General features: G+C 43.0%; 1 protein-coding gene across 8 annotated transcripts in view; it reads right to left on the bottom strand.

The window, feature by feature from the left end:
- LOC127654699 (peripheral plasma membrane protein CASK-like) overlaps positions 1–22,570 on the bottom strand; it is a 237,015-nt gene that overhangs the window by 33,453 nt on the left and 180,992 nt on the right. For 5 of the 8 annotated variants that reach the window (XM_052141981.1, XM_052141987.1, XM_052141986.1 and 2 more), the window contains 8 exons: positions 19,067–19,169; positions 18,304–18,479; positions 16,834–16,956; positions 16,358–16,441; positions 15,459–15,558; positions 12,711–12,728; positions 12,462–12,583; positions 9,070–9,147 (listed from right to left, as the gene is read on the bottom strand). In XM_052141981.1, coding sequence (XP_051997941.1) covers positions 9,070–9,147; positions 12,462–12,583; positions 12,711–12,728; positions 15,459–15,558; positions 16,358–16,441; positions 16,834–16,956; positions 18,304–18,479; positions 19,067–19,169 — 804 coding nt within the window. The remainder of the gene's footprint in view (positions 1–9,069; positions 9,148–12,461; positions 12,584–12,710; positions 12,729–15,458; positions 15,559–16,357; positions 16,442–16,833; positions 16,957–18,303; positions 18,480–19,066; positions 19,170–22,570) is intronic. The other 3 variants (XM_052141989.1, XM_052141985.1, XM_052141983.1) reach the window with 1 other exon arrangement.

A 22,570-nucleotide genomic window follows, 5' to 3' on the forward strand; every position in this document is an offset into this window, starting at 1 on the left:
ATTCAACAGAATAAATTAAATAAAAAAAAATATAGTATGTATAGTATGACTTCCCTCCTGAAACACTGCTGGCACCCACTTTTGTGGACATTTTTTGACTGGGACATGGAGTTCGAAAGTCAAGTTCATTCTTCACCACATCTCGACATATCCCAATGGTAACACTTCTTTGTAAATTCTATAGCTCTTGCGTTTTTACTAGGGCTGTCAATTTAACGCGTTAATTCAGTGCGATTCTTTTTTTTTTAATTAACGCAATTAATCGCATGCCCATGGACCATAATAAGGAAGATTCCTGAGAAATGCAAGCTTGTAGTACCAACTGTTTACTCCAGAGGGCAGTAAGTGAAATTTCAGCTGTATGAGCAACGCACAGTTTATACAGTGAAGAAAATACTTCAGTAGGCAGAACAACATAAACATGCGTTACATTCTTGTGTTCAAAACACTCAAAGGAGCGCAAATGCGATCTAAGGGATCTCAAGATGTGTTTAAAAATTGAGTATTAAACTAAATTTAACTTGACACAGTGACCTAAACATTTTATGTTTATGATGCAACACACCCAAAACGTCTGACGTAGGTGTAAATTGACAGGCCCTTAAACAAGCCCTCATAATAAATCTCCAGCTGATTGACACATTCACTTGTGAAATGGATTGCTGTGAATTGTATGCCAATGATTGACTTATGATCAATAATATGGTAGTAAACAATACATTGTATTCTAAAGCCACTTTTTGTATGGACTTATCAATGATTAACTCTTCTGCTACAAGAATGTAAAGCATTTTAATTATCTGAATATTTTTATATATGTGTAGCTATATATATATATATAATTTTTTAATATTTAAAGATAACTATGTATAATTATATATTGATATAAATATGTATAATCATTATATATGGAGTTCCCCTTCTGTCGCTCTCTTACGTTGTGTCAGAGAACGACACTAGGGGTCTCTCTTGAGCGCCGATATTCACCTCTGTACTATGAAAAAAGGCCAATGAGAGTTGGCAGCCAGTATTTGCATGTCCCGCCCCCGGACATACGGGTATTTAAGCGGCGCAAATACGGGAATTCATTCAAAATTTCTTCGGAGCCGATGGTCGTGTTTGCAGTTTGCTGCGTGACTACACACCGAGTTCCTGCTATCCTCTGCTGCATGCTGTTGGATTCTGCGGCGCACAACAGCGGCTTTCTCCTGTTTGCACGGCTGTGCACTTCCTGCCCCTGAGCGCATCGACAGTTGCAGAAATAAGAAAGATCTCTCACAAGTCTTTCTTTCATAAAAGAGTTATTTCCTTCCAAAAGAGTAATTTCTCTAAAAGAGCAAAAACACAGCGGCGTGAACGTCCTTTTAAGGACGCGTCTTTTTAAAGATGCCCGTCCGCCCCTGTGTTGTTCCTGGATGCGGTAGAGTACTCTCCGCTTCCGACGGCCACAGGCGTTGTCTCGTGTGTCTGGGCAGTGATCACACCGAGGCTGCGTTTGTGGATGGTTCATGTTCTCACTGCGAGAACATGACCACGACAACGTTGCGGTCGCGGCTTGCTTACAATCGTAAGCAACCACTCCAGCCACCCCCCGTGTCGCTCCTTCTTCCCACGGGATTGAGGACGATGCAGCTGGCGATGGAGGCGATTTGGGGATGGCAGCGGGTGCAGCTCCGCCGGGTACGCCCCCTCGGACCACCAGCGCCCGGCACGCTCGTTGACTCCGTCCTCGCTCGAGGTGGCGGCGACTCGCCTCACAGCCAGTCTGCCTACCCTCAGGCAATGGAAGCAGATGAGTTCGCCGCGACATCGGAGGGCGTGGGCTCTGACGCTGAGGGCTCCTCCGGGCTGCCGCCTTCGGGCTTGCACGCCCAGCAGGAGGCCGACGCGCAGATGTCCGATATGCTTTTCCGGGCAGCCAATAGCGTGGGCCTGGATTGGAACCCTCCATCCTCCCCGCAGCCATCACGGCTAGATGATTGGTTTTTGGGCGTGGGGCGCCACTCACAGCCTCGCCCCCCCAGTACCTTTCTTCCCGGAGGTGCATGATGAGCTGACGTCTACGTGGAGAGCACCCCTCTCCACTCGTCGTGCCACCTGCTCATCCGCCCTCGCCACCCTCGACGGCGGAGCGCGCCACGGGTACACGGAGATCCCCCAGGTGGATAGAGCTGTTGCGATCCATCTATGCCCCGGAAGCACAACCACCTGGCGGGGCCGCCCTGTACTCCCTTCCCGGTCCTGTAGAGCAACATCCTCGCTCACCGCGAAGGCCTACAGCGCTAACGGACGCGCCGCTTCTGCCCTGCATGCCATGGCTCTCCTGCAGGTCCATCAAGCCAAGGCACTCCGCAACATGCACGGGGGTGGCCCTAATCCCGACACGCTGCAGGAACTGCGCTCAGCGACCGACCTCGCCCTGAGAGCGACGAAGGTCACAGCGCGGGCACTCGGGCAGGCGATGGCCACTCTGGTGGTCCAGGAACGTCAGCAATGGCTGGACTTGGTTGAGATGCGTGAAGCCGACAAGACTCGCTTTCTCAACGCCCCTGTCTCCCAGTTCGGCCTCTTCGGCGACACCGTGGAGGACTTTGCCCAGCAGTTCTCCCTGGTGAAGAAGCAGACGGAGGCCATTTCTCACATCATGACGCGCCGCAAGCCTGCCGCCACGGCCCAGGCCCCATCTGCTCGCCGAGGGCGTCCTCCTGCGGCCAGAAGACCTTCTGCTCCGCCCCAACCTGGGCCCAGCTCTCAGCCCCAGCGTCGAGCAAACCGCAGGAAGCGTACGCCCCCTGCCTCACGGACCCTGTCGAGGACCCGTAAGGCTCCCAAACGTCCCTGAGACAGCGGACCCAGAGGACGAGAAGTTAGCTCCGGAGATGGTGAGACCGCTCCGTCCCCCGGTGGAGGGCCGGGAGGAGAATCTTGTGTTTTTTCATTTGCCGCACCCCCTGACGACATCAGACCTCCTCCTCTGTCACGAACCGGCCCCCTGCCGGGTGCGCGGAACAAGGTAAGTGCTTTGAGCTTATTCTCAGCACCAGAGCCTCGGGACGCCACAGAGCCTCCCGACGCTGCGTTACCTGTTCCGCACAGCTGTGAAGCTCCGCCGGGTACGTCCAAAATACTTGTCCCCTTGGTGCCCCTAGCACAGAGTGCAGAGGCATGGCTTTCTCTGCCCAGCTCGTCACGCTGGCTGCACCGGACCATTCGACTCGGTTACGCAATTCAGTTTGCCAGGTCTCCGCCCCCCTTCCTGGGCGTTCGTTCCTCCGCAGTGCACGGCGAACATGCCCTCTCCCTGCGCGAGGAAATCGCCTCCCTTCTAATCAAGGACGCGATAGAGCCTGTCCCTCCAACCGAAACGAAGAAGGGTTTCTACAGCCCTTACTTTCGTTGTACCCAAGAAAGGCGGTGGCATACGACCGATCTTGGACCTGCGAGTTTTCAATCGGACCCTGTCCAAACTCCCGTTCAAAATGCTCACCCAGAAACAAATCCTATCTGGCGTTCGGCATCTAGATTGGTTCGCAGCGGTAGACCTGAAGGATGCGTACTTTCACGTCTCAATTCGCCCTCGACACAGACCCTTTCTATGGTTCGCATTCGACGGCCAGGCGTATCAGTACAAGGTCCTCCCCTTCGGCCTGTCTCTGTCCCCCCTCGCGTCTTCACGAAGGTCGCAGAGGCGGCTCTTGCCCCGCTACGAGGAGCGGGCATACGCATACTCAATTACCTCGACGATTGGCTCATTCTGGCCCCCCTCGCAGGAATTACTATGCGCACACAGAGACCAGGTGCTCGAGCACCTCCGCCGCTTGGGGCTTCAGGTCAACTGGGAGAAGAGCAAGCTCACCCCAGTCCAGAGCATCTCTTTTCTCGGTTTGGAGTTAGACTCAGTCTCAATGACAGCACGTCTCTCCAACGAGCGTGCTCAGTCAGTGCTGGAATGCCTCGCTTCCTTCAAGCCAGGCACCGTGGTCCCGTTGAAACGTTTCCAACAGCTCCTGGGGCATATGGCATCCTCTGCGGCGGTCGCGCCACTAGGGTTGATGCATATGAGACCACTTCAGCATTGGCTCCAGACTCGAGTCCCGAGACGAGCATGGCGCCACGGCACGCACGGCGTGGAAATTACCACTGCCTGCCTCCAAACCTTCAAACCCTGGACAGACCGCTGCTTTCTTCGGGCAGGGGTACCCTTGCAGCAGGTGTCCCGTCGCGTTCTGGTTACAACCGACGCCTCCAAATTGGGTTGGGGCGCCGTGTGCAACGGGCGCGCAGCCGCAGGCCGGTGGAACCAAGGCCCGCTGCGCTGGCACATCAACTGCCTAGAGCTGCTGGCCGTTCGTCTTGCCCTGAAGAAATTTCTTCCGATGATTCGTGGCAAACATGTCCTGGTCAGGACAGACAGCACCATGGTGGTGGCTTACATAAACCGCCAAGGCAGAGTACGCTCCCCCCACATGTCACAGCTCGCCCGTCATCTCCTTTGGAGTCAGCAGCGACTGGAGTCGCTGCGCGCTACTCACATCCCCGGCAACCTCAATGTGATAGCGGACGCGCTGTCAAGACAAACCTTGCCTGGCGGAGAGTGGAGGCTCCACCCCCAATCGGTCCAGCTGATTTGGGACAGGTTCGGCAAGGCCCAGGTAGACCTGTTTGCCTCCCAGGAAACCTCCCACTGTCCGCTCTGGTATGCCCTCACAGAGGCTCCCCTGGGGACAGATGCTCTGGCACACAGCTGGCCCGTGGGGCTGCGCAAGTACGCTTTTCCCCAGTGAGCCTTCTTGCACAGGTGCTATGCAAGGTCAGGGAGGACAAGGAGCAAGTCACTCTGGTGGCCCCCTACTGGCCCAACCGGACGTGGTTTTCGGATCTCACGCTCCTTATGACAGCCCCTCCCTGGCGAATTCCCCTGAGGAAGGACCTTCTTTCTCAGGGACGGGGCACGCTCTGGCACCCGCGCCCAGACCTCTGGAAACTCCACGTCTGGTCCCTGGACGGGACGCGGAGGGCCTAGCCGGCCTACCTTTAGCCGTCATAGACACTATTAACCAAGCCAGAGCCCCTTCGACCAGGCATCTTTACGCCCTGAAGTGGCGTCTGTTCGCGAACTGGTGTTCTTCCCGAGCCGAAGACCCGCAGAAGTGCACAGTTAGGTCAGTGCTCGTGTTTCTTCAGGAGAGGCTGGAGAGGAGGCTGTCCCCCTCCACCCTCAAGGTGTATGTTGCTGCTATCGCGGCCCACCATGACACGGTAGACGGCAAGTCTCTTGGCAAGCATGACTTAATCGTCAGGTTCCTAAAAGGTGCCCGGAGGATGATTCCCTCCCGGCCTAACCTATTTCCCTCCTGGGATCTCTCGTCCTGATGGGACTCCGGAGACCCCCCTTAAAGCCACTTGACTCAGTTGGACTCAGGGCCCTCTCTCTCAAGACTGCCCTGCTGATCGCGCTCGCCTCCATCAAGAGGGTCGGGGACCTGCATGCGTTCTCTGTTAGCAACGCCTGCCTGGAGTTCGGTCCGGCAGACACTTTCGTGATCCTAAGACCGCGACCGGGCTACGTGCCCAAGGTTCCTACCACACCCTTCAGGGATCAGGTGGTGAACCTGCAAGCGCTGCCCCGGGAGGAGGCAGACCCAGCCCTCTCACTGCTGTGTCCGGTACGTGCCTTACGTATTTACCTGGACCGCACACAGAGCACCAGACGCTCTGAGCAGCTCTTCGTCTGCTTTGGGGGACAGCAGAAAGGGAACGCTGTCTCCAAACAGAGACTCGCCCACTGGGTTGTCGATGCCATTTCCCTGGCTTATCACACCCAGGCCGTGCCCCTCCCTTTGCGGGTCCAAGCCCACTCCACCAGGAGTGTTGCGTCCTCATGGGCACTGGCTAGGGGCACTGCCCTAGCAGACATTTGTAGAGCTGCGGGCTGGGCAACACCTAACACTTTTGCGAGATTCTACAATCTCGGAGTTGAGTCAGTTTCGTCCCGTGTTCTCTCAGGTACCGAGCCCGTAGAACTCGGTGGCACGCCGACGATCTGACCGGGTGGATCGCTTGCACCCAGCCCTTCCCCTAACCAGGGAAACAGTGCGCCTTCTTCCCAGGAGATCCCAGGCTTGGGACACTGGTTGGCTCCTCCCCTAGCCCTTGCGGGTCGCAGTTCTCGCGGAGGGACTCGCCGACCCAAACCACTGCGGGTACCGCTAGCTACCCTGTACTGGTATAGGGGCCCCACAGGTAAGGCCTCCTGCTCGGACTCCCCTGTGTGTAAAACCACGGTTCTGTCCCCTCACGTGAGTTGACGCCGTGTTTCCCTTAGGCAGTCACAGCTACCTCAGGTGCTGTGCTGTGTGCTCCCCTCTCTGAGGCTGGTGCTACCACCAGCACTACTGTTCCAGCATAAGGCCTAGGTATAGGCCATGCGATGTATGTGCCACTCAAATTTGCCTCCCCTCTGGGTAGGTGTGGCCTCCGCAGGGTCTTCCCCGCCCTACCAAGGGCTAAGACCCCTTCCCTCAATGCGTGTAAGGGCCCCGGCCGTAGTTGCTCTATGCGAGAAACATAGAGAGAAAAGAGGCCCAGCCAGGCTGGCCCGTTCCCATGTTGGCGGCCGTCACCTTGTTCCCCCTCCGGGTAACGATAAGGAATCCTGATGGCTTAAATGGGGCATTGGGGAAGGGTACGTGCGGCCTGATACAGTTGGTCGTTCTGCACGTAGGAATACCTGCTCGCTCCTGTATCAGCGGATCACGTACACGGCTCAGCGCATGGCGCTTTTTTAAGTGGACCCCTAGTGTCGTTTTCTGACACAACGTAAGAGAGCGACAGAAGGGGAACGTCTAGGTTACGTATGTAACCTCAGTTCCCCGATGGAGGGAACGAGATGTTGTGTCAGAGAACGACACTAGGGGTCTCTCTTGAGCGCCGATATTCACCTCTGTACTATGAAAAAAGGCCAATGAGAGTTGGCAGCCAGTATTTGCATGTCCCGCCCCCGGACATACGGGTATTTAAGCGGCGCAAATATGGGAGTTCATTCAGGATTTTTCTGAGGAGCCGGAAATGGTCCGGCCACAACAGGGGCTCGGCTCAGCGACGTGGCAAGGGAGACACAACGTCTCGTTCCCCTCCATCGGGGAACTGAGGTTACATACGTAACCTAGACGTTATTGTTATATGAGGGGCTTTCTCAGCAAATATTTGTATATTCGATTAACGGCGATCAATTAATCGGGACACCATGTAGTTAATTCGATTAAAAATATTAATCGATTGACAGCCCTAGTTATTACATTAACTTTATTACCTTTAAATACAGTGTTAATTATTGGCAAGATTTTAGAAAGGCTGCATTACCTACAACAGTAGCCTTAAACAATGACTAAATAGCTATTTGGGTATTGGTTAACATTATTTTCCAGACTCGTGCAGCCTTATGATATCAGTCAAAACAATTATGTTGTTTCAGAGGCGGAGCAAGATATTCAAATTAATTTGATGAACGATTACAAAGACAGTTTTCTTCTTTCAAAAAACGTTCATGGATTAATTGTTCACAATACAACTAGGAACCAATATTAAAAAAATAAATAGGGTCAATTTTGATTTCACGTTGACTTTGTACTTGAAAATCTTGGATAAATATCATCTCTGCAGTTCAGAGCCAGAAAGGGTTTTGTAATCACTCTTAAAGTTATATTAGAGTTAATGGACAATGTCTTACTGTACTTTCATTTAGTGTGTTAAGAAAAAAGGGGAACTGGCAGCATCACTTCTTAATCTTAATTTCTGTTTTTTGTAGAGATTTAGAAACTGAAATATATATATATATATATATATATATATATATATATATATATATATATATAATTGAACAGTGTTAAAAGAACCTAAAGAGTCCATTACTATGCTGTTATTTATTTTCTTTCAAGTCTAATCAATAAGCAAAAAGCAAAAAAACACATACACTTGTTATTCTAGATTTCTAATTGCAACAGGTTTTAATAATGTCTATATCAACAGGAGGAAAACAGGCATGTGTTGACACCAGCAACAGACAACTTGGGATCTGTAAATGTCACATGAATAATAAACTGAGCTGTATGTTCTTAAAGCATTGACAAAACAGACCTCTTTTTGAGGCTGTCTGTTGAACTATATAAAATCCCATTAGCAGCCACATGGTGTTTTTTTAACAATATCCAAAAACAGAGAGCGTAAAGAGAGGATTATTTAAATACTGCTCAAATATACTGCTCGACTTAATGCCCAGAAATAAATACCTCAAAGAACAATGTCTGTAACTGATTTGCCATTAGAAAATATTAGACAAAATGTGCTTCTTTTTTTTTTTATAATAGATTTGTGGGACCATCATCTGCAAAACTTTATTTTGCAAAACTATAATTTTATTAGGGATGAACTAGTCGATTACTGATTACTATATTTTTTTGTTTTATGTGGCAATGCTTCAAAGGGGATGGATTTAGAGACATAACTACTCTTGAGTGTTTTCACACAGTATGCATCAGCACTTTATGAGATATTCTAAATGTATCCCCTTTAAAGCATCTAATGAGGTCTAAACTATATAAACAGTGATCCTGCAAAAGCCATGATCAAGAAAGAAATACTTTATAGATAAATCTGAAAATTTGCAGTAAAATAACTCTTTCTAGGAAAGCCAAGGTTTGACTTAGTCATGCAGTGAGTCATTTCAGAAAATCCTTGTGTGCTATATTAAAAACACAAACTAGAACAGTAGTCTGCAGATACAAAAGCCACATTCACACAGTCAGCATTTGGTATTGACAACCATATTTACTAACAGGAGTGAGTTTTGAAATGTCCAGGTCATTCAACAGCATATTGAAAAGAGATTGTTAACTTTATATTGTGTCTTTTCTAATATTGGACAGCGTATGTAGAGGAGGAAGAGTAGGCCTGGTTAGGGTTAGTTTTATCTACAAACCAATTGAAACTTGTACGAAGGACCTCTCTGAAACTCAATGTTGAATGTTTGGACACTGCAAATGCATCTTTCTGTAAGTAGAGAGCACTCACCTCTTTGGCTTTTTGAACTGCATCACTTGGTGCATTTCGGATTTGTGGTGAGGACTTGGTGTTTATCTTGTCATACAGCTGCAAAATTGAAAATTTATAAATTATTAGCATTTATTCTGATATATCTGGTATTTTTGCACATATGTTAATGGAAACATGTAGCTTTATGTGTTTATATGTAGTGTTGAAAGTCTCAGTTCTTACTGTATGTCAATGTGTTGTGTTAATGGATTTTTGTTGCAGGGTTCGTACAGCTTTTTGAAGAGTGAAATTCAAGCACTTTAACAGGACTATCAAGTAACCTATGTTATCTTTGTCCAGTACCTCGAAGCTTTAAATATTATCCAGTTCTAAATGTTACATGACAAAAATGCTAAAAATGCAAAAATGCTAAAAACAAGAAGAAAACATCCTCTGTAATTTCAAACTTTATCCCATCTTTAAAAATGAAAGTTTCAAAGGTTCCAAAACACCCACAGACAGCTGAGACTGGAATGATTACAACCAAAGACTTGCATTAACACATAGATACATTTGGCAACACTGGTTATCTATAGGGTGTAGTTTACCGTTTGGAAAAACAAATCCTGGTTATTATATTTACCATTATTTTCTATGTGTAAAATAAAAAGATATATCAAATAGATATAGCAATTTTTTTGAAAGACAACATACAGACAGAAAGTTTATGGGTGTCTTTTTGCACTTAAAATAAAAGCAAAAATTCTACAACTGATAGTTTTTTACCAGCCATTTGAACAAAGGCAAAATGAAGACTGCTTAGAAAAATAAAAGCAATACAGTGAGAAGATACGAGACGCATATGGACTCTCAAATCTAAACATGCGCATCTGCAGCAGAGTAAACTCAGTGTGATAAGACTGTTTTCCCCCACACCAGTATAAGAAGCAACTGCAATTATCACATTAAAAATATATAGAATATTATTAGGGATTTTAGCAGTTCTTAAAGCTAAAATATGATAAATGTACAGATAGGCTCCCATAAGTATAGCCATATTTTATATCTCTTCATGCAATCTGTCATTGAAACAAGCATGCAAGTAGAACACGTGGGTATAAATTCTTCAAAATAAGATGCGGATTGGCGCAGGTGTGCTCATGAGATGCCACAAACATATCAACTGAATATTATCTATTTCAAATTCGAAATAATTTTTGGTCTATTGTAACATTAGACGTAAGGAAAAATTAAGAATTTTCAAGGAACATATTCAGAATTAATAAGATATCCATACTTTCTAGTGTCAAAATAATATAAATGTTTTTTATTTCCAATTGAACATTTTACCCTATATTTGTGTGCTATTTTTGTTCTTTTTTGCTTTATAGAGTGCTGTGAACTTAGCAACATGGTAATACTCTACTCATGTCAAAGTCTAATGGTATCAATTGTGAGTCAAGTCTGCAGTGTGCTACACATTATATTTTGATGCAATAGAGTTGCTGTCAACAAATATTTTTCTAAATTATTCAATTATGATGATCCTTTTCAGTTAGCTAGATGTAGTCAGCAGATAGCAAGGCAGTACACTAGGTTTTGGAGCCGTTCAGAGCCATAGAGTTTCATTGTCTTTTCAAGAAAAAGTAGCACAGCATGATGCTATCAGTTTCTACAGATTTTCAGTTCACACTCCATTTCACAACATTACAAAAACACAGTCTCAAAACATGTGAGATATCAAAGTCAGCAGCATATATGTAATGGTTAGCATGCATCAAAAACCTACAGTAACAATAAATAGGGTTTCCAAAGAAGGTCTATGGCTAAGAAAATGCCCCAGGTTACTCACCACAGCCAAACTGCAAATAAACCAGGCATAGCCAATGCTAAACTTCAGAAAAACCACACAAAGAATTCAACTGGTGCTGATGAGATCTCAATCCCTCTTTCCTCTGTCTCATTAAGGTAGAGTTACACACAGAGCTCTATGACCATGGCTTCAATAGAGAGGATGGCAATGTCTAATTGTCTGGAGCAGGGCTTCTGATACACAGATACTGCTGGAGCCGCAACAGTGAAAAACGCCTGGAGAATGACAATAGGAGCTTTTGATTCCGTCCCTATTCAGGGTAGGAGTTGAGTTCTTAATGGGACAACATGCATTCACAGCCTCCTGGTGATAATCTTACCCACAGAGTACTGGCATGAGGGGCAGGCCTTCCTGCCTGTGGCTATTGAAATAGAATCCATCATCCACACTGGGTGGTACCAAGCTGTACGTCTTTTGATAGAGGCCTTGGCGCACGCACGCACGCACACAGCTGCACTTATTCACAAGCACACAAAAAACTCTTAATGCCATTATACAGAATGTGTTCTAAAAAAAAAAACAAGCTGAACACATGCAGAGACGTGTGTGCATGGACACTCATACATAAATGCAATGAATGAACAAAGTTAATTTAGTTCTTAAAAAAACAGAAAAGTTGACAAAGATAATTTTTGGAGTGATGATAATTGATCTACTGGACAGCGTTACCTGTTTCACTTTAGTATTTTGAGAAGAAACTACACAGAATTCTAGGAAATTATTTAAAATGATAGAGCAACTGCTTAGCAGAGGATTGATTTCTGTAGCATAGATGCTTTTTGTTTTGGATGGCTTTTGGATAATGATTAAGCATTTAGGATGTCATCAGCCCACTGCAGAAAACAAGTGTTACTAAGATCAAATCCTGGCCTACTATACGTGTGCACATAAACATAAATTGTTCCTAAGGGATGGTGCCTGCAATCAGTACATTTTGGCTAAAAATTGTCTCTTAAATACAGGTCATTGCTTGTCTTGCATAGCCAGATAATTGCTTGTCTTGCGTAACTATTGATTATCAGTATGATTTCTGGTCAACACTACAGCTTACTCCGGCCGAGAACCATCATCTTACCCTAGAAAAGGCTAAGTGACATGCAAAGTGACCAACCACAGTTCCAATTTTTTGTATGCTTTTTAGGGGCAGGTCAATCTGAAATTAACCATAACCCATGTGGATGTTTCAAAGATTTAATGCCACGAACCTCGCAAACTTACAAATACAGCAACTAGATCTTCTTCAGAAGCAGACCGGAAAAAAGTTCTTTCCATGTCAGACTGATTGCGTAAACAGCAAGCTTTTGCTATATTTGTGTGCAAGATCTCTGAGGCTGAGACTAGGTCATTGCAGACTCTTTGAAATGCAAAATAAAAGTTGTAATATTTGATATCATCTTTAAAGTTGTACTTGAAAGTAACTTATTTAAAGCAAGCTGTAACCGTATCTTAAAATCTAGGTTTTTGTGGTTTAAAAAAAAGGTGAATATTTGAGGGTGTGTGTGTGTGTGTGTGTGTGCGCGCATGTGGGTAAGCCTGTATCCATAGTACAATCTCTTACATCTAGCAAAGTGTGGAGGTGATGGTCCTGGAAGACGCTGTGTAAAAAATCCAGGTCTTTCTCACTGCAGTCCGTCAGTGCATGGATCTCCTCCAAACTGTCCAGCACCTGTGACACAGCCCCTGTGTGTGTACACGCACAAACACAAGCACACACACAGAGAGTCACCTACACATATCCAGGGACGAGTCATATTTTACATCAGAGTTTTAATTAAAGCCATGTAAGGGGACAGACAGTTACACCTACTTTCTGCCGCTAGCAGTCCTGTGGGATGGCCAGCATAGAAACAAGCAACAATTATTACATTAATAACATAGAGATGCAATGTAATGTGATGAGAGATAAAAGCTATCCACAGCACATACAAAACAAACAGTTAATGAGGAGTATGTTCATTACAACTCATACACATACAAATGATGGTATTGAAATCCTTACTGTCAAAACAATAAATTCATTCTTTAGATTGAATCCTGCTTACATGTGGGAGATATGTGTGAATCTCATAAAAAAAAAATCTATATTAAATGTACAGGGAGGTTAAAAAAAAAAAACATACAGTAACCGCAAGTGCTATTACAAGGAAAAAGGAAACGTCAACCATGTTAAGAATACGCACAAACCAATTTGAGTTTATCTAAACTGATTGAAGTAGTTGAACTAGTAGTTGAAATGAATTCAAATATATGAAATCTACACTATGAGGTCTAACTATGAAACATCCGGTGATTTAGGGTGCTTTTAGACTAACACTTTTGGTACGCACCTGGGTTTTTTGACGTCACCATTTGACGTCTAAGTTCGGTTTGTTTGGATGATGTGAATCCTGTTTTCCGACCTCGGGTGCACTCCGGTTCTCCCCAATTTAGAATGCCCAATTCCCAATGCACTCTAAATCTGCGTGGTGGCGTAGTGACTCGCCTCAATCCGGGTGGCGGAGGATGAATCTCAATCTGCGCATTTTACTACATAGCTTGTTGAGTGCGTTACCAAGGAGACATAGCACGTGTGGAGGCTTCACGCCATCCACCGCAGCATCCACGCACAACTCACCACATGCCCCCACCGAGAGCGAACCACATTATAGCGACCACGAGGAGGTTACCCCATGTGACTTTACCGTCCCTAGCAACCGGGACAATTTGGTTGCTTAGGAGACCTGGCTGGAGTCACGCAGCATGCCCTAGAATTTGAACTTGCAAACTCCAGGGGTGGTAGTCAGTGTCTTTACTTGCTGAGGTACCCAGGCCCCCCGGATCGTAATTTTTTTATGGCATAATGCATTTCCAATACCTGCTTGTCTCCAAATAAATCAGCATCAGAGAGCAGCTCACATTCTTCACATCTCTTGCAATGCATCAACGGGCCCGCGGCACACAAACGCTAACATTCATCACATCATTGTACATTCAATGCTTCCGTGGCAGACAAACATAAGTGTCATTCTGTGCAAATTTTGGTGGTAAATTCAAAGAGATGAATACTTTAACACAGCGACGCTGATGTATTCTTGAGTTGTTACCCAGTTACAGTGGTAAACAGCTGCTTGTACTCACATTGATGATGCATTCAGACCATGGTTCGGACCCAAATAATTTGTGAACAGAGACCAGCGGGGGCAGGGGAAGGAAACGAACCAAGTGTGAAAGCATCCTAACTGGACAGAAATGTCTGTGACAATTGCTAAAAACCTAGATTCTTCCCTTTACTGAAGAAAATTTGACAGTGCTTACCTATGCAAAACAAACCGCCACCATGCTTTGGTGATTGCCAAGGCATTGCTATGCTGCTGCAAAAGTGTTTTAATTGAGGGCATTGCAAGGTGGTCAAGTCAAAAGAGCTCACCCAAAGTCTCTATGATATTCTAGTCCATAGATACGGCTCAGGTCCATTTGATTTTTTTTTCCCGTTTAGCCTTTTAAGCTCTAAGGGTGTTTCAGTCGCATCCCTAAAATTAAAAGCTCATAATTCAAGAAAAAAACGGAGGGTCTTTTGTGTTTGGTATCATTGTAAAGAAAACTTATCACATTTTTTAATGATATAGATTATTGTACATTCTTAGACTATCAGCCTAAGAAACTGCTGGAAAAAATCTTGCCAAAAATGTACTTTTTTTCATTATTTTTCTGATTTGACATTATATACAGTTCCTGGGTGTAAATAAGGTGCCAATCATGTCAACTGTTTCTGAGAAAAATAGTATGTTGATACGACAAAGCAATCAAAAGTTATAGCCTTACAAAAATAATTTAGCATAGGTGTCCAAAAAAAGTCTCCATGTGTCAGAAAGCCTCTCCAAATAAATAAAACATAATAATTGTACATAATAAATAATTACACATGCAAACACAACATGACTAAAGGTTTGCATACATGCAGGCATGATTTAAGTAATGAAATTTCACAGAATGAGTGCCCTTTGACACAATGAGTCTGAATTATTGAGTCTGTGTCATTTACTTGGCGCCATCTACTGGTGGCCATACGTAACGTTATGCTTTGTGTATATTATCTAACAATCTATGCATCTGATTACCTTATGTGAGGGCTCCTTTAAAAGATAATTGCCGCATCTAAGTAATGGTATGTGATATTTTATGTTCAGTTTATATTTCGTGAATAAGTGAAAATGCGGCATAAAAGTAAAACCAACATAATTGTCAAAGAAATATTGGCTGGTTGTATTTATGACACATGGCTATTTGATGAGTTTGATGTTTTTACTGATTGCTGTAATAGGTACAGTGAATTTTTTTTTACATTATCAAAATGGAACACTTCTGATTTGTCTGCAAATTTCAAAGCGCTTGTTCTATTACTACTAACTATTACCCAGAAGCTAATTTTCTTTATCAGACAGATAACATCAATGTTATGAAAGTGCTGTGACGAGTCAATTTGAGACGGCTAACTCATCTCAAAACCCATCACAGCAGGAAAACAGTGTGGGTAGGATAGGAGATGACCTTTCATCTCTGCTGGTTGTTTTAGTACCTGATGATGTCGGCTCTTCAGAGAAGTCAGGCAGTTCTTCAGGTGGGTCGCCATAGAAAGAGTTGAACTTGTGACTGGAGACTGCAGCGAGCACCGCACCCTGGCAGACCATACAAATATAAATCAACCTGGAATTTTTAACCTGGAGTCTAAATACTGAGATATGCTCCTTAACCATTTACAGTACTGTGCAACAGTTTAAGGCACTTGTGAAAATGTTGCATTGTGAGAATGTCTTTAAAAATAATACTTTTTAATTAACGTCATAACAAGTCCAGTAAACATAAAAAAAGCTAAATCGATATTTGGTGTGACCACATTTGTCTTCAAAACAGCACCAACCTAGGTACATCTGGAAACTTGTTGTTGGCAGATAGGATATTTCAAGTTTCTTGAAGAATTCGCCAAAGTTCTTCTATCTATTTAGGCTGTCTCAATTGCTTCTGTCTCTTCATGTAATCCCAGAATGACTTGATGCTCAGTTGGGGGGGCTCTGTGGGTGCCATGCCATCTGCTGCAGGGCTTCATGTTCTACTATTCTATTCTTTTTGCAAAAGGAATGTTTGAGAGTCTCAAATATATATTTCCTATTGACACATTAAAGCTGAAGGTATAAATAACCATCTTAAGATAAATGTTTTTGTGAAACAACTTATGTGCTTAAGAATTTTGCACAGTACTGTATATACATTCTATATTTCTATTAGGGCTATAAAATATAAATATTTAATTCAAATGATAAACCTCAAATTTCTTTGTGCATTCTTGTACATTTCCTTTGGCAGTCCTTATTACAATATATTTGTTGTCTTTGTCTCAGAAAATTAATGTGCACAAAAGCAGCTGAACCAGGAGCAGAGGCTCTTTAGAGCAGAGGCTCTTTAGTGCTGGTGTCTTACTTTTAGCTTCCTCCTGGAATTGAACTTCCTTAGCTGCTCAACTGTGTCAAGAAGGTGGATCTTGTAGGCATAGCGGTCTCTCTCCTAACAGGAAAAGAACACACACACACACACACACATGCACGCGCACACACACACACACACGCACACACACAAACACACACACTTCTTATGGTGGCTACTCCAAAAAAACAAAGGATAGCCTAAGTACATGATTAAAAGCAGAAATGGCTTTGTAAATCTCTAATTACATAAATGTATGAAAACAATGGAATATTAAAAAGATACTATAATAGTTAAGCAAAACAAAGTCCAAACGTTCATTAAGAAAGCAGCGTAATATTTTAAGAATAACCAGATTTTTTAAAATAGATAAGCTTTGATTTTTTTTCAATGTCTGCCTGTACTCAGTTGTAGTGAGCAAAGTGTTTATTAAGTAGATTAAGAAGCACAAGTTTCTTATGTGCTGGTGGTACCTTGAGCCAGGGGTGGTTGAGAGCTTCATACACAGTGATCCTCTCTGCAGGGTCCAGCATCAGCATACGGCGTACCAGATCTTTGGCACTCTCTGAAACGTGGCCCCACTGCCTGGGATTCAACTGTAAAGCAAACAAATAGATGAAAGAACAAACCCGGAGCTCTGACACCATACATGTGATATATATATATAGACACAGTAAATATCATACATGTGATATATATATATAGACACAGTAAATATCATACATATGATATATATATATAGATACAGTAAATATCATACATATGATATTTCTTAATAAATCCTTTTTTTTCATGTGGACGAGGAAAATAGCAACAGGGTGTCCGCAACAAACTGTGTAAGGCAATTTTAGTGTAATCATCAATCTAATTTTGTTTTATGTCAGTCTACTCAGACTTTAGATGTTGTTGTTGTTTTTACTTTTGAATGTGGTGAGAACACTACACCACCCTTGAGAACAGAAGGCTTAAGGGGCCTGTGTGGAGCCAATTCTTCGAGTGCATTACCAACTTTTCTTAAGTGAAATAGTGCAAAACTAGGCCAGAAAGGAAAAAGGGGGTATCAGAGCTGGTTTGTAGTGGAGATTAATGTGTAATAGGTAACTGGGTGAAAATACTTCAATCAATAACCCCCTTTGCACCTGGTAGTAAGATACATTTCAGGTGATCCGATCACACTTGGTCAGGTGAGACAAATCGCTGTCCACAACTGATCACTTAAATGCATCTCCTGTGACTACTTGTGTTCGTATTTGTAGGGGAGGGACTCTGTTTGATGACGACATACATCAATCAATGTGTCAGTGTGTTACTGCATGATATTAAATCACAAAATGTCAGAAAAGACAGTAAAAAAAATTATAATAATAAAATATGGTGCGCTGTTTCTCCCAGATGTGGTTGAAATTTAATCCAAGCACAAATGCAACATGTCAAGCAAAATGATCCATTATTTTAGTGGATTACCTGTATTAAAGGACCTTCAGGTGTTCGTGCTTCTCATCTGTGTTGATATCAGACACACTAAAGAAGATCTGTGATGCTCTCGTAATTGTGTATGTATACATTTTTTTACATTTTGGGAACAGTTATATCCTTTTAAATCCACTCATAAACAGCAAAGTTTAAACTTTTGTTTTAGCGCAACGTTTGATTGACAGGTGAGAGGTGGTGCTTCACTGCTGCTGGGATGCATATGGACGGATTAGCATTAATACCTCAATCCGATCACAAAAAGTTTTAGACCCCATTTGGACCTGTATTTAGGGCTGACAACATGTCATCAGATCACCTGAAAAGCATCTTAATACCAGGTGGAAACAGTATCAATAAGATTTCCATACCTCATTATGCTAAACACTAAACAAATCAGTGTATGACTAGTTTGTAATTGTTTTCTGTATGGCTTTATTTCATTTTAACAGATTATGCAATTAAATCACTACCTTGTATCTTCCTTTTATGATTGCTTCAAACAGGCGCTCTTTGGTGCCATAGAAGGGCAGGCAGCCACTGAGAAGGATGACGAGGATGACTCCACAGCCCCATACATCGACGGGTTTCCCATAAGGTTCCCTTTTCACCACCTCTGGTGCCATGAATTGAGGAGTGCCCACCCGGCCTGCAGCATAGTCAACATGTGAGCATCCATTCAAACATACACAAAAGAGATGTTGCTGACAATTTTTGAACAATCAAACACAATCATGCATTCACAGCCACTCACAAATGGTATAAATGACAAAGAGCTCATTAATCAAGACACATTTACTGCTTGAAAGATTTGAAATTCAAGACCCACTTATTAAGTCTAGTTAAGTGAGGTAAGTACTAAGTTAGAGTTAGCTAGTGGTTTTGTCTAAAATAAGTATTGAAAGGATGACATGCCCATGCTTTGGAAACAAGATGAGTTTCAGTTCTTCAAATCAAAATATTAAGGAGATGCTATTTTCTTCTGATGTTTGATTTCTGACAGCAAATCTGGGGGAGCTCTTCTCTGTTATGACATACAGTATAAATGTATTATTTTCAACAATCTATGCTTTCACTACAAAGAATCATGCTGACCAGAGGTTATTCCATGAAGCCACTGGTTTGCAGTGCAAGAACATACAAAACATTAATGTGTTTTGCATAAACTATTTATGTGCAACATAGAACATCAGATTTGAGTGCAAAAAGATTAGCTGAAAACATGTTTTTTAGTACCTCCAGCCACCAGTCCAGACTCTCCCAGCTGTATAGCCACACCAAAGCCACCCAGTTTCACTGGTGCTGAGTTCTCCTTTGATGCCAGCAATACACAATGAGGCTGCAGGGAAAAGAAAAAAATATATATATAAATATGTGGGATTGACATTAACAGTCACGGAATGTGAAAGACAACATCCGACATGATTTTGTGGTTGATTAAAATAATCAACCATAACATCATATTGGATAGTCTGTCAATATAGTATATATACAGTGCAATAGCATTGGGATGCTTTAATGTGTGTAATGCACTGGCTGCCAGATGTTGCTTTGCTCGGTTTGTCCTGCTTTGGTGTTGTTTGGAACTATTTGTATAAATAATAATATATTTGTAAGTTTTAAAATTGTGTATAAAATGTTAATTTAAAAGTTATACTTCTTGTTTATAGAACTGAATTATAAAAGCTGTTGTATAAGGATTGTGCCTATGGTTGAATCTAGTGCTGGCCCTACAAAATAAGTGACATAAGCAGCTCCATGTGGCCCCACAACCACCAGGGGGCCCCTACCTTGGGTTCAGTATAGCAGCCTAGTTTAAACTTGACAGAGGTTGGGGAGTTGCCTCGTGAGATTGGAAAGAAAGCGAACAAGAAGCATTTACAGTTATGCATTTTATCCAAAGCAACTTACAGTGCACTTATTACAGGGCCAATCCCCCTGGAGCAAACTGGAGTTAAGTGCCTTGCTCAAGGACACAATGGTGGTGGCTGTGGCGATCAAACCAGTGACCTTCTGATTACCAGTTATGTGCTTTAGGCCATTACGCCACCACCACTCAGAAGATCTAATCACCACTGATTAATTGTTTGCGATACTGTGGGGTGAATTCTCTAAGAATGAATTGTGCCCGCTAAAAGAGGCATTTATTTGCACAGTCCCACTTATTTTGACATCAGAGAGACCAAAGGATACTGCTGGGCTGATTTAAAAAAATTACAAATCCCAATATAGGTGTACAATGCAATGACTTTCAAAACCAAAATTACAATTTTATCTAAAGATGGTCCAGTGCAAATATGCAATAACAGAGAAAATTAGAGAAGGGAAACTGATCCCTTCTTTAACCTTGTGCAACCCCGCATCCACAAGCTATTTTGACTTTTCTATACGCAATGCGTAATTTAAATGAATAAAAACCGACTGAATACTGTTCACAGCCGACTACATGACAGCTTCTTCCCCCAAGCAGTCAGACTGTTGAACACTTGATCTATCAGGATCAATAATTAGCACTGCACTTTATTATTCTATAATCTCACACTGGACTGTCAACATATTCTCCTCAATTCAACTACTTACCGGTATATATATTTCATATACTCCCACTTATTGTATATTGTGTATTCTATATTGTGTGTATTGTTTACTGTGCATTGTATATAATTATTGTGTTGTGTATGTATGTGTACATTTGATTTGTAAATTGTGTTGTGTAAGTATGTTGTTTATTGTAATTGGTATATGTCTCGTCACTGTCATGACTGCTATGTTGCTCGGAACTGCACACAAGAATTTCACCTACTGTTGCACTTGTGTACATGGTAGTGTGACAATAAAGTGATTTGATTTGATTGACAAGAATAGTTCTAGACTGTCATTTAAAGGGTTAACTTCTGCCTTACTCCTTGTGATCTGCCTGCCTTTCTTAGTGGCATACCACATAAAATGACAGGCAAAACTGCTAAAAATACATAGATTTGCCCCTTGAAGGTCTCTGCGTTGTTCTGTCTTTTCTGAGCACTGAAGTAAAGCAATTATTGTTAATAATTTGCACTTTACAAATTCATCCCGTTATTAATTTTATCTGACTCCAATTTTATAATAATCTGACTCCAATTTTAAGTTGACCTCTGATTTAGATTAAAGCTCTAAATTCTTTCTGATTATTCTTTTATTTTAATCATTTAAGTTATTGATTACTCTGAATCCTCTTCTATTCATTTACCTTTTGATCAGTTTCTAATGAGATTCAAACTGATAGTCTTTAAGTGGCTTCCTTCTACATTAAAGCTTCAGTTATGATATAAATGATTCTTAAAATGGGATTCTCCTGCTCGGTTCCTCCAGAGCGGTTTCTCCTATTTTAAAGACCCAGTATTGAAAAAAATGATTTCAGAGGAATACAGAATGAATGAAAAAGTAACAATTTATTTGCCAGGTAGGATTTAAAACACAAGTTAAAGAAACAAGTCAAAGAACATACCTGGCAGCTGAAAAAATTACATGTAATTGCAAAGCATGGGAAATCTGAATGCAGATTCCTATTATTACAGTTACACACATCGAGGTGTGGGATCATCTGGCTACAGAGAACCCTGAGCTCTGGGCCAGCCTTCCTTAAATATCCAGACAGAATACACATTGTGTACCAAATGGTATTATCCTTTGTTCAATGAGAATTTGGGGGTGAAAGGGTTCTTGGCTTCCTGGTGTTAAACCTTCAAGGTGGGGATAGACCTCCAGAATTATTCAGTATTTGGCATAGACCTTATAACTTTGTTGTCATTAAGTTTTATAAACCTGGGGACAAAACACTATACCAGACGCACCGAGACATTTTAAATGATACCAAACATGTTACACAAGTTACATTATTTGTATACATCAGATATGGTCTTTTGTTACATACAGATCTTAGGTGAGTTTGAGGTGATTCTGGGCTGAAAGGTTATGGATGAGGAGGAGAGGGGAGAGAATGGGACAGATGTGGAAGGGCAACAATGAGGTGTGATTTTTCAGTCTTTGCTCAGTGGGGTGTGGTGCCTCAGGAAGCATTTGCTCTTTGCCTTTGAATGCAAAAACATTGGCACCCCGCCTTACAGTGGGCAACGTCTTTTAGACGTAGATTTTTATAGTCTTACTGGGGCTCATTAGTTTAGACCGTTACTTGAAGTTCCAAAGGGCATCCATTAGGAGGATGTTCCAGCAGAGCCATTGGAGCATGCTTCTCTGCTTGTGTTATTTGGGCTATGGTGTTAGCTGCAATGATACCACTGATTGTCCAGGCTGGAGAGAACAATAAAAGTGCTTCCAATACAAAAAAAACGGCACGATTCCAAATGGAAAGCCTACTTCAATTTTGTCTTAGCGGCTTTATTTTGGTTGATCTATGGTGCCTAGTCTCCTATGGAAGGATCGGCATGAAGCTGCTTGTAGCTTCCAGAGAGAAAAACGATTTCCCAAACGCACCAAAGTACAACAAAACAGCACTGGAGTCCTTCTTCATGCTCTTTCTCTTCACGCTATTTTTTGTGCCCTACCACTTGGTAAGGATTTTCTATAGCATGTCAGATGCCGCCTGACACCTCTTGCGATTGGATAAATGTGATTGATAAAACAAATGAAATAGTTCTGCTACTATCCACCCTTAACAGCTGTCTGGATCCAATCATGTACTTCCTGCTGTGTGGCTTCATTCGTAAAGTGATGATGAAGATTGTATGTATGTTTGCTCTCTGC

The sequence above is a fragment of the Xyrauchen texanus genome, chromosome 14 (assembly GCF_025860055.1).
Source record: "Xyrauchen texanus isolate HMW12.3.18 chromosome 14, RBS_HiC_50CHRs, whole genome shotgun sequence".
NCBI classification, from domain to species: Eukaryota; Metazoa; Chordata; class Actinopteri; order Cypriniformes; family Catostomidae; genus Xyrauchen; species Xyrauchen texanus.